General features: G+C 43.1%; 1 protein-coding gene across 3 annotated transcripts in view; it reads right to left on the bottom strand.

The window, feature by feature from the left end:
- Nucleotides 1–23,477, bottom strand: part of FBXW8 (F-box and WD repeat domain containing 8) — a 52,980-nt gene that overhangs the window by 3,633 nt on the left and 25,870 nt on the right. Inside the window, exons 6-11 of one of the 3 annotated variants that reach the window (XR_010073115.1) lie at nucleotides 16,951–17,147; nucleotides 14,866–15,075; nucleotides 13,861–13,930; nucleotides 6,373–6,817; nucleotides 5,095–5,260; nucleotides 4,473–4,600 (exon numbers count right to left, since the gene is read on the bottom strand). Coding sequence is in view for 1 of the 3 variants with exons in the window: in XM_063350671.1 (XP_063206741.1) it covers nucleotides 588–761; nucleotides 4,473–4,600; nucleotides 14,866–15,075; nucleotides 16,951–17,147 (709 nt within the window). In the remaining 2 variants the exon portion in view is untranslated. Of the gene's footprint in view, nucleotides 1–587; nucleotides 762–4,472; nucleotides 4,601–5,094; nucleotides 5,261–6,372; nucleotides 6,818–13,860; nucleotides 13,931–14,865; nucleotides 15,076–16,950; nucleotides 17,148–23,477 lie in introns of those variants that run through there. The other 2 variants (XR_010073116.1, XM_063350671.1) reach the window with 2 other exon arrangements.

The following is a 23,477-nucleotide window of genomic DNA, read 5'->3' as shown; positions in this document are numbered from 1 at the left end:
CTAACAGCCTTCTGTCATCTCCAGGATACTGATCTCTGCTTGTACTTTCAGTACTGTACTACTTGTGCTTTCAGTACAAACTGGTATTTTAATATTTAAATGAGTTCAAATACCAGCTTGGCTTTGATTCTTACTGCTGAGGGAACGCCTTAACGAGGTGAGCAGAAACGCAGGTATTGTGTAAGGATATAGCGGAGAGAGACAGCCAGAACCAGTCAGTACGAAGACAACAGCCAGGAGTCCGGCATTTCAAACCCGAGGTTCAATGAAGCAAATACTGCTTCGGCATGGGGCAGGGAGAAGACACTAACTGAACTTCACAGAAAATCCAGGGAAAACAATTTCCACGCTCCCTTACGCCGACTGAAGCATTCTCTTTAACTAATGAGTAAAAAGCCTACGACAGCTAAAGGGCACCCACCAAAACACGCACAAGACTCCAGGTGGGGAGGCAATCTGTTCCCAAATCACATGAAAACTAACAGAACTCTCAGAAGCTTTAGACATGGGCATCTTATCATTTTGGTCCTGGATCATCCCATTCCCACAAACACCCTTGCAACAGGACCCTAGGCAGAGAAAATTACCTGGCGTGCATTTCCCAGAGTTTGGTGCCCATCCGTTGGTCCCACACACAGACCAAGCCCTCTTCTCCTCCGCTGACGATCTTCCAGTCGTCCATCTGGACCGCAGACACTCCTAACTGGTGGGCATAGAAGGAGCACAAAGATTCGCTTTTGCGGAGATCGAATACCCTGACCCTAAACAAAAGCAAATAAAGAATTTGGTTATCGCAATGGTTATTCTAATCCATAACCAAGAACAGAGATAAAACCAGCTGTGGATCTGCAGCCTGGGAGTTCTGAGAGCACAAGTACTTCAGGGTTATGAAAGTACGCCCAGGACGGCTACGCTGCTTTCACAGGACAGCAGCAGTCCCACGGCCACGACAGGGCCAGAAACCCAACACAGATGACACTTTTCACCACTGAGTTTTCACCCTGTTACCAAAGACTTTTTTGAGGCAGACTACCCCCACCATAAAGGGCATCTCTGTCTCTTTACAAGTCCTAGGTGACATGAAACGTAAGGGAAATTTGGAGAAAGCTCCTCTATCTGCGCCTCCCAAAGCGTCAGCAATTCCACGAGGCATAAAGTACCCTGTTTTGGGCATAGTGCTAACACCTCCTGCCCCTCGGTACCTAACCCACACCCACTATGGCCATGGGCTAATATTATTATGAGGATCAAGGGAAGAACTATTATTACAAAGACTGAGGAAGGGACTAAACATGTAACAATTTAAGAGACAAGTCAAGGGAATCAAAGGTTTATACGCCTGAGTTATTCACCAATATTGCTACCCACGAGCACCCAACCAGTATCTCTTCTGAAATGATTTCAAAAACGCCACCAGCGGCCGTGGGCAGCTTTTAGGCACGTCTGATTTTTCAGAAATTACTGATCACTCAGACAAGGCATTTTGAAGAGAAACATACCGAAGACTAGGCTACGGGTAACGACGCAGAACTGTAGAAAAAGAGCTTAGATTTCAACCACTGCCACAAGTCCACAACACCAGCTAAAGCTAACGGCGTTAAGTTTTAAATCCAGCACACATCACAAAGAAGTATGTTTTTTGATCCTTATAGATCAAGATTAAGAGATAAAGCAAAGGATGTAAGTGAATAAAAAAAAATGCAAGTGAAAACAGAAGTAAAGGGGAAATACTGATCTCAGATTTGAAAAGAAGCCAGAGAAAGTTCCTCCCAGCTGATGGCTATCAAGAATGAAACCATCAGGTACACATTAATTCCAGAAAAGGCCAAAACACACTTGTTCCAACACATTAACTGTACTTTATTCCATACCCCTGCTACGATCCTAATGGTGTTGCAAGTCTTTCCTTTTCCTTTCTCAAATGGAGATTGCATCATATGATTTTACAAAAAACACATTGCAGCAACTGAAATAAAAGGCAACAGAACAGTCCAAAACTCCAACAGAGCAACATCCATCTGACATGGAGAAAAACATGCTGGAACAGAGCGAGGAGCACGCTTTGTGTGGCTCCGCAGTCACCCTTAGGAAAACCCCATCACAACAGTTGCTGATGGCAAAAAGGACTCCTGGCTTTCTCCAACTCCAGCAGAGAAGCTTTGGCTACATATTAGAGCTGTGCTTTGGGAAAGGACGGGGTATTTTGGAAGTGTTCACACCCAGCGCTCTCCCTGTCTTGCTGCATGTGTTCTGCATGGCAATCAAAGCTTCTTCTGTTTGGTAAGCACAGTTGGAACCAAAGATCTGATTGTGTCCTGGTTATTTCATTAGCAAGGGCCCAGGTTGCAGGCAGGTGCCCATTCTGGCACACCCTTGGAAGAATCAGAGGCACACTTGAGTTGTTTAGATGTGCTTTAGAAAAAAAAAAAGAAAAAAAAAAAAAAGGAAAAGCATTTTGCAAATCTAATGTGATGTTCTAATGCAGATCTGGCATGGCCCGCCATCTCCTGCCTCAACAGCTGGGCTCAGTGGGAGCACATCAGATTCATCCCAGCTCAAGGGAGCCGTAAGGAAGGTATTGTCATGACCAGGCTTTGATTCTCCTGTTAGACTATCTTAGAAGCTCACTTGCCTTTAGGGAAGCATGGAATACACGTTTTGATCCACACCTTTCAGTGACAGTATACACTGGGCTTGCCATACGTTTGCTTTCCGAAGGCTATGCACCATCTCAGGTTGACCAAAAAAAGGGTGGTTGTTGTGCAGAGCATCAGCACACGCTCCCTGGTATCGTATCTCTCGCCAGTGTGAAGCACAGCTCAGTAATCAAACACATCAGCAACACTTCTGCAGTATTTTTCGACGGAAAGAGATTTTATAAGCCCTACCAAAAACATTTCAATTCAACAGGGTGGTCTGCGTCACTTTTCAAAATCACTGCTTTAAATAAAAGAATAGCATATACTAGTAAAAATGTGGAAGTGCTATATTTAATTCCAGCAATACGTTTCCCCGCTGGCCATCAGAGCAGTTTGAACTCCCACGGCAAGGTCGCTGTTTTGTACTCTTGCTTTCTAATAGGGCTATGGAGGCTCCAGCCACATCCCACCTGCGGACGCCCAGCACCTATTAAAACCGTTCAGGCAGCACCACGCGAGGAACTGACCTCTGAGACACACACGCACTCGTCTCCTGGATGCCAGACTTATTTGCTGAACTATTGATTCCTAACTTCTTGCTATTTTAGTGATGGCCAACCCCTGAACTCAGTCAACACTTGAGCTGAAACACTGAAAAGCTTTCTGGAGGAGAAAGGGCGCAGACATTTACTCTAGTATGAAGGGAGTAAATTTCAATCTCACTTAAGGGATATCAGCTTTGTCTACTCTCCCATCGTTCTGCGAGAGATCAAAATTGGAGGTAGTTTTACTGAGGTGCTTTGGAAAATCAAGTATCTGCTTTTAGAGAAAAAAAAAAAAAACCAAACAAACCTCCCAAGGATTCAATTACACGTGTCAAACTTCAGATATTTCCTTTATCTTCTTTGCTGAGAAAGTATGAGGTTTGCTTGCGCTGCCTATTCACTGAGAAGGAAAAAAAGCTGTTTGACAAAATAATCATTTTTGCAAGCTGCTGCACTGGCGGGACAGAGGTCTGGGATTTGGCAAAGGGAAGTATCCGCCTTACAATCTGATACCCACCACCACACCAGACCACCACCTGCAGCCTGATGCCCAGCGCGGAAAGGAGGAGGGAAGGAAGAGGGAGCCATTAGAGACTGGCTCCTCGCCATCCCACATCTCCTTTGGTGCACTGGATCAGACCCCACAAATAACTAGCCAAAAAAAGAAAACCTAAAAATTGGACTCAAAGGGTCTTTTTAAGCACTTTAATCCTTTCGCACTGACTGTTCCCAGCGCGTCCATTCCTGGCACCAGATATTGTGCAGGGAAAATCCTACTCCCCAAGCCAAGGAGTTAAAGAGAAAGCTGCTAATCAGCTAAATAGAAGCTGGAATCTGTTCATATGAAAGTCTCTTTTTTTTGTCACCTGAGGGACAACACAGTGTTCCGAAATACACTCTTGACATCATTTGGCAGACGGACCCATCTCATCCTACATGATTCATCCCTTAGGTTATTTTTTTAATATCAGAAAGTGAGCTTTTAAATGCCAAACTAATTTTGCGGGTGGTGGTGGGGAAGTGGAAGATATTCCAAGTGGTCTCGCTGGGCTGTACACCAACTGCGTCCACCAAATGGCTTACAAAGAAAGTCTTCCCATGGAGCTTTCTGAAACAAAAGCAAGCTGGCAGCCACATCCAACTATTACCTAATATTTTGTTCCTGAAGTTCACGCAGGCTGCATTTGAAACATTAGAGGAGAAACAAATTCTAGCAGGTCCAGATGTAGGACAGCAGGACGGGAAGTCAGCTCATTTGAGGTGGGTTACAGCTCCTGGTAGTACCTACCTTCTGTCTTTATTGCCTGTCACAAGCATGTTTGGAGGACTGTTCTGGAGGTTGACACACGTAAAGTCACCCATCGAGTTGCCCATCTTCTTCAGACACTGACTTGTTTCCAGATTGTAAAGAAGAATCTGGCAGAAAGAGAACAAACACCGGCTAAACGTAGCATGGGCACAACAGCTGCGTTTTGCTGCAGCATAAAGCAGAGCAGAGTTGTTACCACCAGAGACGGTCTGCAGGACTTGTTTCTCGATATTCCAATGCATCACCAAGATACAGGTCTATCCCCATCGAGAAGGCCAACAACACGGCCTCAAAAATCAGGAAATATAGTTTCACATGGAATCCATCGAGAAGCAGGGACGTCAGGCTCTTGCCAACCAGTATGGGTATAGTGCTCAGGCAGGCAAAGCAAGCCATACAGATTTTCTCCACGTCAAGTTTTTAAGGCTTACACGGGAAAGGAAATATTAAGAACGTTTAGACAGATGGACCGTGCAAGAAAGATTCAATCAAACTCAGCAAAAGCCGCAGAGCAGAACTGCGCACTGACTCAGCGCTGACAGGCCCTGCTGATAGCTTCTGTACCGATCACGCGGCAGAAATAGATTAAGAGAAATATTACATCTGAAGTGGCAGTTCAGATGGGAAAGGAATGAAAACAACTCTGATTTTAAGCCACATCCAAGATGATTCAACCAGAGACTGGAAGAGAGGTACGAGCTGTTTCCCGTCTGTTCACCCTCCTCTCCTCCGCGCAGGAACCAGTTTAATCACGTTCGCTCGCTTTCCTGTGGGGCCAGATGAGATTTACCTATTTGGACCTTTCCATTTAAGAGAGCAAGTATTTTTAGAAGCAGAAAAACACACTGGTCAAAGCCCAGTGGAGCTCAGCGCAGTGCCTGGTTTTATGTAACTTCATAAACATTATTAAATTTCATGGTGATGCTCCTTTAATTTAAAAGAAACTTATGACCATGACAAGAGTAACGGTAGTTCAAACATCGGAAAAAAATTTACGGCTTCCATGGCAACATCAGCATGGCTATGTCGACATCGCATCAATATCCTTAATTTCTACTTTCCTGATTATATCCACATGCAGTTTAATAAATATTACACTATCTGTACCTATTACTTCAACATTTGCCAAAACAGCCATGGTGATGCCGCCTGGCCTTTTACTTCCTATCTGTGCAATTTGAGTAAACATCTGAAAGGATGAATTAAGAGAGGAAAGGACCATTTTGTGATGGATGCCTCCAGGCAACAAAATGAACTTTTAAAAACCTCTAGGGATACTGCAAAGGAGATCAGAGACTGCGGGTTTCTTCCGCCTGCCATTTCTCTTGACTGAAGGGCAGGCATGGTTTTATTCAGACATATCAGCAGCTCCTGATTAGAATCGACACATTCGGACCCAACTTCCTCAGTTGCTTATAATATTTATCATCTCCCAACCAGTTCCCTTTCCCAGCCTTGTCTCTGTGAAGCTATCTGCCTCAAATCCCAGTCTTTAGCGGGAAATTTTGCATCCGTAAGACCCAAAAGCAATTTTACCCGAGCTCTGTAAAGCAAGAAAGGCGCTACGTTTGCATGGGGTGACTTAGGACATAATAGTTGCTAAAAAATTAATTTAAGCTTCCATACCTACGAAAAAGTTGTTACAAACTGCACGAAAACGTTAGTCTTCAAGGTAAAGACCAATTTACAGCCTGTTCTCACTTGCGGCACCGCTTCCAAGAGCTCACTAACCAAACCCAGAGATAATGACATTCTGGCAAAGGTACTTTGCAAGGTTTTCAGCGCAAAGGAAATTAATATCTGTGGCCTGGCAACCAAGTTTCTCCTTGGAAAGTTCTGAACAAAAGACAAAGTCAATAAACTGCTGAATTCAACTTACGAACAATAAACAATCGGGTCAAGAGCAACGTATTCCAGCTCCCAGTTGAGGCTCAGTTTCCCAGCTGCACGGTAACACTCCGGAGAGGAGAGGGCCAAACGCTGCTTTCTCAAAAGTCCCCTGGGGCTAATACTTAAAGCGAACATCCATAAACTATTAATTTATCTAAATGACCATAGCTCCCATCTATCCTATAAACATACGAGACATACTTGAAAATTCAGTTATGGCCATGAAAGACTATAATGAAAAATTGCTTCCACGTAGCATTTAATGATTCCCCTGTTTTACACCGGAGCAAATATTACATATTCTCCCGCTCGCAGTCTCAATTTTAGACACCTGGCAATCCTCACATGTGGGTAGCACCAGCCGAAAAATTTATTTCTCCTCACATAACTTGTAGATGTCCACTGATTTAATGTGATTGCATCTAAGAGAGAACCTGTAAAAAAATAAAGGTTCAGATGCACAGAACTGGGAGAAAAGCTTTTGCTTATCTTCTCCTACCCCCTCTAGATCCTTCTCTTTTTACATCAGTCTCCATTCTTTTAAAGATTGTTGTGCTGTTTTGTTTTTTTTAAGTTTTATAATGCACGTGTGTATTTCTAGCCAATTAGCCCTATCGCTGGAAGAAAGATTCCAGATTTTACCCATCTTTAAATTCAACTTCTGTCTTGAGCAATTTTTACGGTCTGCAAATGAATTTCAAAACCTTATCCTGCCAAACTTGATAGGTAAAGCAACAAAAAGAACTCATAACGCTTTTTTAAGTCTGAATAATAATTTCTTAAAGACAGAGGGTTTAAAAGCATACTGATGACAACTTTGAAGTCGCTAGAACACTTCTGATGAGCTCTCCCATAATATCCCAAGGCAACAAGGATTTTCTTTAGAAAGGCCAAGGAGAAAGAATGAAAATACCTGGTCAACAGGGACTTGAAATAAGGGCCTGTATGTTAAAGGGCAGATAAAGCATAAGATCTTTAGGAGGTTTATAATCCTATAATGCACGCTGCAAAGGGATTACCCTTTTAAAGATATTTATAATCCTATAATGGACACCCAAGACCAGTGACCTAATAGGTACCAAGCTGAAGGTTAAGCGAAGCAAGAGCATTTGGGTGTGAAATGAAGTCCCCTGGGGTAACACGCTAACGAGCATCCCTTTCCCCAGGGGGACCTGGGGACACAAGGGAGGAAAAGCATTAAATACTCTGCGCAGATGTATCAGGAGCTAACGCACAAAATAAAAAGTGTTACCTATTAACATTGTTCCAATGAAAAAGTCTAAGTTATTGGATAAGAGCCAAGCAATCTCCCAGAATGCTTAATAATTCAACAAGCCAGAAATAGCCAGAGTACCTTTACCATTATGTTTAGTTAAAGACCACAGAGATTAGAAAACACATTATCCATCTCAGAGGCGATTCTTTCCATGTTACAAGTCCCTTAACGACCTTTAGCATCTCTCCCCCTCTCTCTCTCTCTTTTAATAAGGCTGAGCAAATGGGACTTCATTTTATCCGATTGCCACAGACTAGTGGTATTAATTATTCATGCTCATACTCTCTCTTTTGTTAAGGCAGTGCATTAGACTAATTTCCCCTCTTTACTGGGCGAGTTGGGCAAGCCTCAACCTGTGGCCACCGTTCTCGGATAGATGCACCGAGAAGCTGGCAAAGTCAGGAGTCCAGGCAGGGGAAGAAAGGAAAAGTTACTGTACTTCAGGAAACTGCAGAGCGGCGGGTACGGGGAATTCTCTTTAAATGCTGTCCAAGAACTCAAGAAAGAAGACTAAATTAATTCACAAAGAATTAAAGTCTCTGTAGCCAGAATAGCTAAGCTGTGAGCTTTGTTACATCTCGCAGCTAAGTGAGGTCAAGCATGGTCGATGTACTCTGGTTGAGATACTTCCAAGAAAAACCAAGGAACTGAAGGAAATGCTGTTGATGGAACTCTTCCATGCATGTCCAATACCCCAGCAGGTGTTTTGGGATCCTGTGTTGTTGGAGATGTCTTTTTTGGATGGAACATTAAAACAACAAATCCCCAAGCACTTATTATCAAAGAGCCTGTGGTACTTTCAACAAGAGCAGGGGTGTTCAACCCACTGTCCTGGCTGAACGCCAGCAGACAACTGCTTTCTGAAATAGCTCGTTCCCCCTCCGCAATCGCATTTCTGCTGCTTGTCAGAAGTCACCCCACCGCACGCCCAGGAAAAACTGAGCTGTCTCTCCGAACTGGGCGAAGCACTCCGTATATACGGAATATATAATCCTTATTTAGACCAAGTATTGAATGGAGTATCATAAATATTAGCAAAAAAGTATATCGTAAAACCACACTCAAAACCTACATCCTTTTCCTCACCGAATAACACACAGGGTGCATTAAAGAACCACTTTCTCTGAAAGAACCATCTAGGATAGAGGTTTCTAATTGTCATTTTAGAGACGGAAGATCAAACCAAAAATATCTGAGTTGCTCAAAGATGCAGAGGAACAAGCAGCAAGATTGAGAACAGAATTTGCATTTAATTTCAGATGATGTTTCTCCACCTTTCCTTCTGCCCATCCCTCTGCCAACCAGAAAAAACATTGCCTAAATACACACAAATATTGCCAACAAAAGAAAGGGTCGTGAAATTTCGAGTCCACCGTGAATAAAAGGGGATCTGGTTTTTGCTCAGGTCAAAACCATTCAATTCAAAGGGTATCTATAAAAGGGATAAGGCTATTTCATATGCATTTGCGGCAGGAGTCATCAAATTAAGTACAACATATGCTGCAAGTTTGAATTTTATTCCTAAAAGGATGTGGAAAAAAACCCCATATTTTCGAGGTTTACAAGCCTCAGGGGCACAGTTTCCCAGTGCAAATGTATTGAATTGCCTACTGTAAATATGGCACGTAACACTGCAACAACAACAACAAAAAATTTGACTATTAACAAATGCAAGGTCAGCATATTGGTACTTGTACACAGAGATAAGTGTGCTGGCTCCATAAATTTAAAGATGAGCTAAGATTTAAAAGGAGCAGCTGAGGGAGACAGACAGACAATCAGAGAGAAAGAAAAAAAAAGAGTAAATCACACACAAAACAGCCAGTAAAAAAAAAAAATAAATAAAAAAAGCAGTTAATATACATGAATAATGGATGTTTGATTTAAAAGCAGTTTACTCCAATATGATGTAATTTTTGACAATCAGCCAGAGAGACTATTTTGCAAGTTCTTGCCAGATATAAGTCATTGTGTAAAGCTGGTAACACAACCGTTTTCTCCGAGCATGTGGAAAATTGACTTTCATGCCATCCGAAAGGTGACTTTACGCTGGCAAATGAGAGCTCTTATTTCGCATGCGCTGAGCTGCACCAAGCAGCCTCGAGCAATGCTTAAAGACCCACACAGAGGACTGCGAAAATGAGAGTCTAAACGGCTTGCAGCAAATCCAGCAGCTAAAAAGAGCCAGCCGCACACACTACATGGTCCTCCAAACATCTACACCTGCCATAAAAGTTACACGCGAAGCTAAAAACGAGTGTAGTTTGGTTTTTCCTTTTCAGTGTTCATCTGCCTGGAGTTCCAAAGCAAGGCTCCAAGCTGGTAGGAAGAAGCGGAGCCAAGCATTGCGCGGGCAGCACACGAGCTTGGGCAACGGGGTTCTGCCAAGGCACCTGCAGCCCCCCATGTTCCAGCTCTGGACACTGCCCGCGGCTCTGCCAGCCTCCGCGGGCTTCTGATGTGGACCTGGAAGGAGGTCACCAGGCTCATTCGACTGGTGGCTGGAGACGGATGGAAGAGTTGAGGTAGGCAGAGAGGAAAGGATGTGACGTTTACCCACCGAACCGCCCGCTCACTCAAAACCAAGCCCTAGCCCAGAAACACGTCTTCCCTAACCTAAGGACAGCACAGGGAAAAGGCAGGCAAAGGCATTCTTAAAAACTGAATGAATTATCTTAGTTTCATAGATTATCACTTCGAATACTCACGGCACATCCTAACAGCTCTATTTTCCAAACCTGAGCCACTTACCTAAGGAGCTATGCCGATTTTGAGCTATTCACATCAATGTACAAACAGGGGAAACAAAAAGCACAGAATGTCATTAACATTAGCCAACACAAAAGGGATTTTTTTTTTTTTATTTTTTTTTTAATTTGCAAAATTATTTCTGGTCATTTACAAACACAGAAAAACCAAGATGGATGATTGTTACTTTTCAGCAAGAAACAGGTTAATTGATAACATCATGCAGAAATTTAGGCAAGGAAAAACTTCTGGTCTCTCTGCTGGACTGTACTTCTTGCAGTGCCTCACTTGAAAACTTACACAGTTCAGATCCTCAGAAAGAGTTCTGTCGCTCCTACATGGTACCCAAGGATTTATAAAGAAAAAGGTCTTTAAAACACCTTTCACCTTCAAAGATCTGCTAACAGCCTACAGTCCTAGAGCTCCCCAAAGAGAAACGTTTGGGCAAGTCCCGTACATTCAAATTCAGCCACCTGCCCTTCTACCGGTATAAACAATTTTCATAAATATAAATAATTTTATAGATAATTTTATATATTTTATAATATAAACAAAGTTCATAAACAAGAGTTTACAAAAATCAATGTATTGAATATTAGACTGTTTAAAGGGTCACAGTAGTTAAAAAAAATGAAAAGCACATTTTTTAACTGATAAAAAGACAACATACAAAATCGAAGTCTTTGGAACTCGAGGAGAAACGGAGACATTACACCACCAGACGAGGAAATGCAAGCTTACCAGCTCACAAAGACAAGAATTTTGGTTAAAATAAGGTGCAAGAAAGATGTAACGGCTTATATAAAACAGCTGTGACCTAAAAACGTCATCCAAGAGAGACTGTAGAGTATGAAATTCAATTTAAAGGATTATTTTTAAAAATGTCATTTATTTTTTTCAGTTAATATTAGTTCATAGCATCCATTTCAAGTGGTTAATTCTACTGGATACACTCACATTTGCAAGCAGCTGAAGAACCCTGTGGAAACATTAGATACAGGAGCAAAACTAGGCAGTGTTTCAATCGCTGATGAGAAGAGACAGGTGATGTTGAACACCATTCATCAAGTACAAGCCAATCACCAGCTCCAAACAGATGAAAAAGCGGCAGCATAACAAACAACTCCCCAGACATCTGATCTCAACATATCCAGCCTTCTGCTTCTACGTTGGAGGCTCTAAAATCATCGCTGTCCTCCCTTCACTCGTCTTTTCCCCAACTACCTGTTCTGAAACAAGGTTCAAGCGCGTGCACAAAGCAACCAAAACCACAGATGTACTTTGACCTGTGCATTATAATGCACGTAACATAAAAAGAGTTCTTCGGCTGTGTGAGTTTAAAACAAAATTCTCTTGCCTGTTATCTGCAGTGTCTTCAGTGGAAAGAGAAAAGTCAGGTTGGACGGGGCTCTGAGCAACCTGATCTAGTTGAAGATGTCCCCGCAGGGGAGGTTGGACTAGATGACCTTTAAAGGTCCCTTCCAACCCAAACCATTCTAGGATAAAGACACCCCAAATCCTCCCATGTTGATTATCTTCTATCACTAAGAACTGCTGAATACGTTAAAAAATTTCAACTAAATTTTAAATACAGGAGAAAGCTGGGTTTGAGCAATTCTTCCACCTCCAAGAGAATACAGCACCCATGCATTTCATAGAAATAATCCACAAGCAGCAGAGTGCTCACCTGAAGCTACAGCAGGAGACCAGACTTACTTGACAGCAGGCTGTCCACTCAGGGAAGCTTATAAATATACCGACTACGAGAAAGGCTTCAGTTAGATCCCACAATCAGCAAGATAATTGCATCAGAAATCAGATGATGTTAATCCTGATGGTTATAGTGCCACCTGTTTAAGAGGTTTATATCCTGATGGGGCCAAAGGCAGCTCTAGTTTAAATCCGTGGATTTCGTCTTAGATACAATGCTCAAACGCGTGAATGCCAAGACTTTGTGATGCCGCTGCAGTGTCGAGATCACGGGTTTCCAAACCGCATGGCACAGGGCAACGTGTTATTTGCTAGACACCATCCTTCAAGGCACGTCCACTGGATGTCACGAGCACCGCTTCGGGTGGAAGGGGAAAGCCAGGACTAGGGTTTTCCCTATGGTTCATTATCTGGTCTATATAATTACCCACGTACGAACCCGGATGGCAACACAGATCTCAGTATTACAAGGATTTGGAATTTGAAGAAAATAGTACATTCCATGTTGAGTTAATACAGCGGAAATAACCCTAACTAAAGAAATTTCTCTCAGCTTAACATAAAACAAAGAGCTCCAGGAGCCCTAAACCGACCAACTTTCCAGAAACAGCATCATACTTGGGTTGTCTGATGCTTAATGATGTGAAAGTTGAACTTTTTGCAATTGAAGTATTTATACGCTCCCCTCTCTCCTGCACGGATGTCTGTCATCTAACAGTAGGCAAGTCTATGCCACAGATTTGATGTTTTTCTCCTCTCCGACATAAAAGTTCCTACAAAATTTATGCCTCAGATCTCCACTCTGCTGTCAAATTTGGTTAAAATTAGATAATGACGAAAAAAAGTGAGGGGGAAATAGATGGCTTCCCTAACCATATTTTCATCAGAAAGCAGGCTACTAGTCAGTAGCATTAGCACTGTGAGCTTGCACTAAAGAAAAAAGAAATATCCCTTAGGAAAAAGAAAGAAGATCCCAAACTGAGAAGAACCACAGCTTTCCCGCTACGGCAGCACAGCCAGCCATAAGCAGGGCTGGAATTCTTCCTCATTACGTTTCCAAGACCGAAAGCTCTCCTAAAGACAGATTGTCAACTTGTGACCAGTGTAATCAGCCAATGCAAAGTCCCTTCACGTCTGCGCGAGGCGAATAATTATCATAATAGACATTAGTAATTAATTTCCGGCGTGATGTCAGCTGGTGCGGCAATGCCAAGCAAGCGTCCTTGTCAAACACACCCCAGCCGTCTGGACGACTTCAGTCCCATCTCCCTGATTAGGATGCGCGTTGATGCACCGCTTAATACAATCTGCCATCAAATGCCAAATAGTTCAGAACTAAATTAGGAAATATGTCCGGCTTTACGGAGTGACGCTCGGGGGCCTAAGTAGATTTCTCTATTCCTTTACGAGGCACAAAGGCGATCACCGATGTAATGCCCCTGAATGAGGCAATCTTACCTTCTAACCTCCCACCTCTGTAGGGAAAAGAATTGGATTAGAACAGCAAAGGAATTAATAAAGACAGCACGGCCTCGCAGCATCTCTCAACCCTAGAGGTATTTATGGTGGCCTCAGCATTTCCCTGGTGAACGTGAATTTTAAGGGGAAATTAGATACAGCTGGACACATTTATTCCTAACACAGAGGCAGTCCTAAATAAAGCTTTCCTGTCCTAGTCGCTTGCCAAAGAAAATGCTGCATTTTTACACTACAGACCACAGCTCCTTTCATCTGGGTGCTCACCTCCTGCTTCTTTCTCCACCTGCCTGAAGCACTCTCCTCCTTCCCTCTTTGCTGACAGCCCATCACATGCCTGAAGTATAACCACAAAAAACGCAATGAAATCAGTGGAAAAGTTAAGAAAGATGCAGGAATGGGACAGAAACTCTTCTCAAGGCATCTGGAAACGGACCTTTCCGCAGCTTGGTCCCTGCCCTGGAGCAGGTGGGGCTGCATCCAGGAGCAGAACACTGCCACCAGCTATCTGGGATCTCTGGTAGGATTCTGAGCCTCCCCAAAATACTATTATTTATGCTCCCTGTTTGGGTTTGCAAGCCCAAAAAAGCCCCTCTTGCAAGCAGAGAAGTTTAAGAATAGCTGCATTAGAAGCATGCCTCAGCTTCAGCAGGGTTACAAAACCACTCTGGTTTGGATCTACCCGGCCACCGCTAAGATGTACTGATAAAAGCAGCAGATTGTGTCACACGGGGCTTCAAACCTGTGATTATCATTTAGCTTCCCTTAACACAACAGTCACACCATCCTCACCAAACTGGAAGAGATTTAGTTCAAATACTCAAGTGGGCAAAAAAAAGAAGCATCCTCCCAAGACTGCACAATTGCACGTACAAGGCTTGACACGCTGCTCAGTAGAAAGGCTGATGGACGTTTTGGGTTTTTTGGGGCAGGGGTTGTCTATTGGGGTTTTTGGGTTGGTTTTGGTTTTTTGAGACGGGTTCCCCCTAGAGAGCCGCTGACACAGCATCCCACTGAATGAGCTGGGACTGGCCGAGGAGCAGAAAATGCGAAGCGTTTATAGTGAACCCAGTTGGCTGAACAATAACCCCTCACTTCAGCCTACTAGAAGAACGCTAATACAAGCATCAGATTATTGCATTAAAAGAACGTCTTCCCTCTCCTGTCAAAAGCTGACTAGCAGGTAATGAAATAGCCAGTGGCAGGAACTCTTTTTTCCCCTCTGTTAATTATGAAGGTGTAAAAATATTACCAAAAAAAAAAATTAAATACCTGGTTGGGCTCATTCAATAACCAGCCAAAGGTTTTGACCCCAAAGGCTGCTTCGTGAGCAGACACATCGAGACACGTGACAGGCTGACCATAGACAGAATGGAGAACTTTGCCAGGATCTTCTGCTTTCAGGAGATAGACAATGTCTTCTGCAGCTGCCACTGTCACTGGACTCCCCGTAACATCTGGAACCAGCTTAAGGAAGTTGACCTAAAAAGAGCAGACTTTTTATTGTTATTACAGCCAAAAATTCTTTTACGTCACTACTGCCACACACTAAACTGAGCAAACTACTGATGTGTGCTTATCAGCTATCTTGAATCACCCCAATTATGGATTAATTTCAGACAAAGGCCAAGTATCAACTTTATTTCTGACCTTTTGCAAGTTTAGCTCCTATGATGAAATCTAGCTCAGTCTTTGGAATGAAACCAGTTAAAAAAATTATCAGAACACATTATAACAGAACACACCCAAATGTAATCTCAAAGAAAGGAGGAAGGCTTAAATGGACTCATTCAGATGAAGAACAGAAAGCCATAAGGTTAAAGCACAAAAAGCAAAAATGGTGGCTAGAATGTGAACACAGTGTTCCAGAAGAGGCAACGCATTCATACAATTAACATGGAATAGTCGATGCTCACCCTGCAATCACATGTATGTACCCTAAATTAACGGAAAGGTCAGCACAGCCCAAGTATCAGCTCCCCTGTCTTCTGTCACAAGACCAGAATGACATTGCTCTTCCATTTCATAGAATCATCACAGACTTATAGAATGGTTTGGGTTGGAAGGGACCTTAAAGACCATCTAGTTCCAACCCCCCTGCCCTGGGCAGGGACACCTCCCACCAGACCACGTTGCTCCAAGCCCCGGCCAACCTGGCCTTGAACCCCTCCAGGGATGGGGCAGCCACAGCTTCTCTGGGCAACCTGCGCCAGGGGCTCACCACCCTCAGAGTGAAAAATTTCTTCTCAATATCCAATCTAAATCTCCCCTCTTTCAGTTTAAAACCCTTCCCCCTCGTCCCATGGCTCCCCTCCCTGCTCCAGAGTCCCTCCCCAGCTTTCCTGGAGCTCCTTTAGGGACTGGAAGGGGCTCCAAGGTCTCCCCGGAGCCTTCTCTTCTCCAGGCTGAACAACCCCAGGGTGCTGCTGAGAAGTCTCACCACAGGAAGGATTTAAACTCCTTAACAGCAGAGCTGATTTCTAACCCAGCCCTAGAAGAGAACGTGGTGTCTTGAGTGTCTTTCACATGTGGCAAAGTGACATTTCACAGCAAGCAAGATGCAAGAGTAAAACGGATCCAACTACAATGGAGTGGGTGGTGTTGTTTTAGTATTTTTATTGAGAAGCCTCATAAAAATAAACAAAATCCCCAAGCATTTAAATATTGTAAGACTGACTTAGCTTTGAAAGAGGGGATTAATCGGGAGTGGTTCAAATCACAACTGCATGCCCAGTAGCTTCCTGCAATAGGAGAGAAGCTGCAAGACTCAATTTCTTCCTACGCACTTCCTTACCCCTTCAAAAAAAAAAATGCTGATATTCTGAGACATAATGAAACTTCAGAGAATGGGACAGCTTTTGATTTTTAATTAAAATAGTCTCAAAACTTCAGTGACAGAAGGTGCAACCTAGAGAAGCTACACCACTAGTCACCGCTTCACAAGTGACACTATTAGCTCGTCTGCAATATCCTGCCTCAGAATTAATCAGATAGCGTTGATCTGGAATGAGACCTTGAGTTTGAGCTCCAATTCTGCGCGAGAAAACTGATTTACAAAATGAGCCAACTTAGTTTAATGTTGACAAAAAAAAATAATTAAAAACAGCCAACCTCCTGCACCATATGGACTCCTATTCATTTTCACTTGTAGCTAAAGCCAGCATTTCACCCTTGCTCTTCAGTGATGAAAGGCTCATCCATTAACCTGCCTCAAAATCATAGCCTCGAGCTGATAATGCTGTTATCTAGTTCAGGCAACACTCTTGTAAGATTTTTATAAGATGCCTCTTAACTGTACCAAAAATAATTAGTGGATCGGGAGCTCTTGGAATGAAGCTGAGTAGCCTGGAGACTCACCAATTTCTGGATTTCAAATGTTTGTGTAGTTTGCCAGAATCCTCTGTCATTAGGGCTTTCCACTTTGACCTCGAAGCCAGATGCCGTTGCTACCGTCGCACCCTCTGAACCGAGAGCTAAAGCCTGTATCCTCTGATTGTGCTGGTACCGATGGATCGGCTCCCGCCCGAACATCAGGCTCCACACACTGACCGTTCCTGCATAAAAAAAAAAAAAAAAAAAAAAAATCAAACCACTATGCTTTACCTTAGAATTTAACAAAACTGTAAAGAGAGCACTTGAAGATGTAAGCTTAAAAAGCCTTCTAATGGAGAAAGTTAATATACGGAAAAGAGACCGCAGGGCAGGAAAACAGAACTTCAGGACACTGCAAAGTGCGCAGAACAGGTTCAAAGCAAACTTTCCAAAATTACGTGCTCTGGCATTAAAGGCTCTGTTGCTCCCTAAGTAATTCCTAATTTTTGACTTTCAGATAGCATTGGTATCTACCTTGAGGAAGACTGCTTGACTTTGCTCACATTTCCATGCCTGGAGAAGATCAGACTTAAACCATTACGTAAATCCTTGTTCTACTACGTGCTTGCCCTCAATTACCACAAAAAATAGCGAGGAAGAACCCACGTTCAAATTTCAGTCCCTCTGCCGCACACAGCAAAGTTTTAAAGCGAAGAATCTGAAGCTCCGCGCACCCAGCGATCAGGTGAGGGGGTTCAATAGCATTCTTAACAGTTTACAGCCAGCAACCACGCTCCTAATCCTGACGCTCTGGATAAACAGAAAACGAAGAAGATGAAGACCGCAAATCCCAAAGAATACAGGAGTCTAAGTCAAAAGACGATACATCTGCAATTGCGTATTTTGCCGGCATAGATCACCGATACTCTATTTAAAAGCCTGGTACATTAAAGCAATAATCTGAATAAGAGCAACCTGAAGCAATCAGGAGTGTATTGCAGAACAGAAGGGCCAGACGGAATCGGAGACTTCTGGGCCACCTTTGCACTGAATTAACGGAGAAGCAATCTTCAGACGTGATAGGCAGGGCTGGAGGAGCCTTCCTTCTACTCGAGCGTGGCCATTAATGATGAAATGATTAATGGTAGCTATTCCTTCAAAAGGAGACATAAAAGCTCTGACAGACAGCTGTGGACGGGCACCAATGCCAGTCTGCAAACACTCCTCCCGCGTCCCAAAGGAGGTGAAGCAAGAGTGTGGTAATGAAACTGCACATAGTGAAATGGTATCTAAATGAGTTTAAATTGATTTATGTTTGCTTTTGTAAAGATTATTTGGTATCTGGAAAGTGCTACCAATGTGAAATAATGCAGATAATCCTTAAGATCCCTGTCTAATGGCACTCCCACTGAATATTTATATTCCTCGCCATGGGAATGAGTACCATAATGGGGACCATTTTTGTTTTATTAGGGATGCATATTTAAATTAATCTGCTATTTGCCTAAACAATTAGCCGCCTCTGTTTGTTTACACAAAGCCAAAACTGCAATTAGGCTTCCATCAAAAAGATAAGTCCCGACTAAAACTGTCCCGATGGAGACATAAGGGCTCAGAGCAGAACTTCCCAAAATTACTTCTTAGCATAATGGTAATTATGTTAATTGCTTAAAAGGTAAATAACTGCTGAACTGGTTTTGAAAAACAGAATGCTAGCTCACATCACACACACTTACGCTTAAAACAAGTTAACAAATACAAATGGACAGCACAGGCTCCAATTCCCCCCCGTGCCAAGGCTCAGCAGCAGCATCTCCAGGATGCCCGATTTAAATGGGCAAACAAACATACATCAACGTTTCACTGTTTTAACAGAATGTACTAGTGTATGAAAGTTCTGCAAAACACACACACAAAAAAATAATATTCAAGTCAAACAACCTTCTTCTGTCCACACGAGCAAACCGGGGAACCCAGAATTCAGAGTTCTGCCCTCCAAATCTGGGCAAAAAAGCCAGTGTTGTTGTTATTGCATCTGAAACACCACAAAATAAGACGACAGTGAAAATGGCTCACGCAATCGTACAGTCAGTTCGAGACAGGTACTTTTTTTTTTTTTTTTTTACCAGCTGTTCAATAGTTTGAACAGATTTTGCTATCTAAATTACCAGGCAAATACAGTGTGTGCAACACCTGATGCACAATACGGCGTGAAAACATCCCCGGTAATATCCAACCCACAAGCGATTTGTAAGGTCACAAGTTAACATCTGTTTAACGAAGAAGCACAATGTAAGGAGTAAAAAGAAGAGTTAAAAGGAACGTAAAGAGCAAGAGAAATACTATTTTCTTTCAACAGGATGAACAACTATTTGCTCGCCAAAGGATTGCTTGTCCCCCTGGCTTCTCCCTTCCTCCAAAAGAGCGTACGATTCCCGATGCACATCCTCCATCATCTGCTACTTGCCACCGCTCAGAAACTTCAATCACTGCACGCACGGACCTTCTGTCAAAGCCAGGTGTGTATCCATCCATGCACGACAGCAGGAAAACGTTACCAAGTTTTACACAGAAAAAGCACACTCCACTGTATTTATCCATATATCCATTTATTCACCTACTACGTCTAGAAGCGCCGCTCAGAATACGCTGCATTTCGTTGCAGAAACAGCAAAATGTATTTATTAGCGTGCAAGCCTTTGCAACAGTCAATCATGTTTGTGTAAGAGCAAAGAAAAAAAGCCACCGTTACAGTTAAAGTATGGCAACGTAAAAAAAAAAAAATATTAAGCGTAAGATTTACCAGTACAGATGAGATCACTGCTTTACACACTCTATCTTCCTGCCTCCAGCAGTGACCAAGTACTTCATTTCCAAAGCCATATCTTCGCTAAGGTGAAGTTAAGGTTGCAAGCATACAGTATTTTATTTTTTTTTTTTAATACTGTAATCTTAAAAGTGTTAGAAAGTCACTAAATCAAAATTATAAGCAATACTTTCACAGCATGCTAAAATCTGCACCACAATTGTGATTATTCCAATTGAACTCTAACAAAACTCCTCAAATCGATTTAGACTTTACAGCTTGCTTGTATTCGATCTTGGCTCAGGGAAACGAGTGAAGCGCAAGAAGCTGATGACGATGGTGTAATTGCTGACACTTGACATTACAATCACTGCACCCGTCTTCTTGTTTATCACTTGGGCCCAGGTCGTACACAGAATTTAGGTTCGTAACTTCTAACCCAACATACTGGTGAAGCGTGGCCCGACGACAGGTCCATTTGTTGCAATTCGTCCTGGATTGTAAGGGATTTGGATAAAACATTTAACTCTGAGACTACTGTGCCTTGCACGGTGCGCTGCTGATCCTGACTGTACTCCAATTCTGGTGAGCATCAGCCAGTCTGACACACCTCTTGCTCTATCAAAGGTGGGTGGCTGGAAGCCGTTCTCCATTAAAAGTCCTGTCTCTAGCATATTGCCTTCTTTGCAGCTGGAAGCACAAAACCCACCCTGCAAAAGCAGCTGGTTTTTACATCTGTTTTCACGTAGGTTTCTCTCTGGTATAAAAGGCAACGCTTATGCCACAAAAAGAAAAAATATATCTATCTTCCTATAAAATGCTCTGATTCTGTAACAGGGAAAAGCAGCATAAACACAGAGGCAAAAAACCATCTCTGCTAACAGGGAACCCTCGGGCTGTGTTTCGGCACGGAAGATCCTACACTCAGATCGTAATGATCATTATATCGGCACTTCCACGTTAAGAGGGGACAGCTAGCAGTTGCTGTCAGCTTTAGAAAAGATGTAGAGCAATCTACACGTGCATCATCTGGGGGGGGAAGCAAAGACAGAATTTTGTATATGCGAGAGCAGGGAATCTGGACCTGCTTGTGGTTTTCATGCTCGCCCATCTCAGCTTCTACAACACCGTTGCGCAGGAAGGCCAGGAGCTGCTCAGCTCACACCAGCTACATGACGTTTTTCCTGTTTGTGGGTCACAGTCCTGCTGCTTCCTACCTCGATTTAAACAAAACAAAATTCTTTTTCACCTTTTGAAAATGCTTCTTACATGTATTTTTCTCTTCTAAGCTGGGAACATTAATTTATTTCCTTACAATTTTCAGGGAACATCATGCTTCCATGAAGTACAGCCAGTTAACATAACACACAGGTGGAAACGAGCACCGATCTGAAGTCTCAAAAGCTGCTTATCTTGAATTTTGAGTTTCTTCCAAAAACATTTGTAGTCGCAGGGACCACCGACACACAGCCAGCTTGACCCTAAGAGGATGCTTGGTGCTTATTAACTAAAACTTTGCATTTTGTTTCCACTGCAATGCTGTTTCTCAACTTTCAGCGGGTACGGCAAGTTACTTACCATAGCAAACAGCAAGAGACTAAACCTCAGTCGTAAGAGTCATGCCTTTACGTTGCCATTATCACTGCAGTTTCCACCAAGCGTTGTCAGGTTTTATCTCCACCACTCTTCTTATAGAGATTTCCAAATCCACCGTTCCTGTACAGCCCCCTCAGAAAAGGCCAGACAGGGAGCTCTGTATTTCGTTCCCAACTTGGGGAGTCAGGAGGCAAACCTCCCTGCCCGTGATGGGAAAATCACACACCACTTACCCAAAGCAAGTTTTGCATCCACAGCCACTTGAATCTGATGGGAATAAATATACTACCGCCCGCTACACACAGTTTTCTTCAAAAACTTTATTGGAGCCAGCCTGTCTCCCTGCTCTTGCTATCTTACAGCATGTCCTGGCACTTCGGGGAAAGCACCCAACACGTTACTCCGTGTCTGTCTTTGCAAAGAGGGCACAGAAGGGACAACAATACCTGTGAGCAGCTTTAAGGGCATCAGAATGGACAAGACAGCAAATTTCCAGTCCCAGAAAGTAGCGCTGCCAAAATTCCCTTCCTGGAGCCTGCCAACAAGCAAGAGCGCTTCTGATCCCTGCAGAAACCACCTTCCTTTGCTCCAAGTTGTTACTCTGCAACTTGTGAAGTACCACTAACTCTTCTCAACGGGTCTTAAAGCCACGAATGGGCACAGTGCGGCATCTCCCCACCATGCCTACATGAGTATGAGGCACAGCATTTAAAAAAAAAAAGAAAACACCAAAAAAAGTATGTTCTCTTGTTGCAGCACATTGTTTTCAAGTCAAACTATGAGACTCCGGAGGATGGAGGGGGGGAGAGGGATGGCTAAAGTAGACTGCTGTTTCCCCAAAGCTGTGGCTCACAGCCAAAGCAAGGCAAGCATGGAGCAGATGGAGTCCTGGCAAGGCCTCTCCTGTCCCTGCATTAGCAGCATCTGCTCATTACCCAGAACCCTCGCCTGCTTTATCTAATGCTCCAGGAAAAGCATTTTGATTTGATTCATTTCAGTTCGGTAACGTGCAACACAATTAGTGGTAAAATCAAACTGGAGGACTGCCAGTGCTGACAATAGGAAACAAGGCAGAAGAAATATGAGGCCAGTGGGTTGGAATTCAAAAATCACAACTGTGGATCAAGTTGCCAAGTCCCGTTGCCCCAGGTGTACATACAGTGCCCCCACTGAGCACTGGCATGGGCGGAGGGAACTTCATTTTCTCTCCATACATTTTTTTCTCTCATTTACCTCTCCTTGCAGCTTGTTTCTCAGAGGCTGACACCGTCGGAAACATTCACCAGAAGTCACAATTCAATTTTTCTTCAGTGGCACCGTGGAGTTACAATTCACTTTGGATGCAGGCATCCCAGTAAGACAAACCTTTCTCCTTGCTGTATTTCGTATGCCTTGGGAAGCGTTTGCTACTACCGACCCAGCAAAACAGCGCTGTAAGGCAGGCACGGCGCGAGCAGGATCTGCCTGTTAGCTCTTCCCTGTGATCGGATGCCAAGGACATCGCTGCGTGAGCTCTGTTGAACTGGGAGAAACTGATGTTATCTGAACGAGCCTGCTAGCCAGGGATTCGACAGAGAAGTCTAGACTCTTTGCCTGACAGCACCACCTCCAACACTAGCAGATGGTTTCTCTGTGTTAGTCAAACTTACAAACAAAGAGAAAAAGGAGCTGGAAAAGTACAACAAAGAACAATCAAACACGTTATCTTCAAAGTCGTCCTCTCCCTTCCCAAGTTTAATATAATTCTCTCCACCAAACTGTAAATACACACTTTCAGATTCCAGTTAGTAAACATTTCTAAAATCAGTCTTTATAATTCCCTATTCACGTAGAAACTAATCTATTCTGACCGGGGTTCTCAAATCAGAGTAACTGCCATATCACAGAGCCCATTAAAATATCTACCCAAAAGAATAAAAGACGCCGAGCTTTATGCAAACTAGTTTAGTCACAGCACACACAGGACTGACAACAAGGAATATGACAGAGAAAAAACCAACCCTAGACAAATTATTAGATTAGTCAACGGGAGACTAGAAAACAAACAAAGACCCTCTGCTAGTCATTGTTTGGCACGCTGGACAAAAAGCCAACACTTAAAACTATCACCGTGTTATAATTTCCTATGACTCAAGTAAATAGTATTAATAAGTATTCTGTAATACCATCT

This window comes from Chroicocephalus ridibundus, chromosome 13, assembly GCF_963924245.1.
Source record: "Chroicocephalus ridibundus chromosome 13, bChrRid1.1, whole genome shotgun sequence".
Taxonomy (NCBI): Eukaryota; Metazoa; Chordata; class Aves; order Charadriiformes; family Laridae; genus Chroicocephalus; species Chroicocephalus ridibundus.
This window is presented reverse-complemented; position numbering and strand designations above follow the sequence as displayed.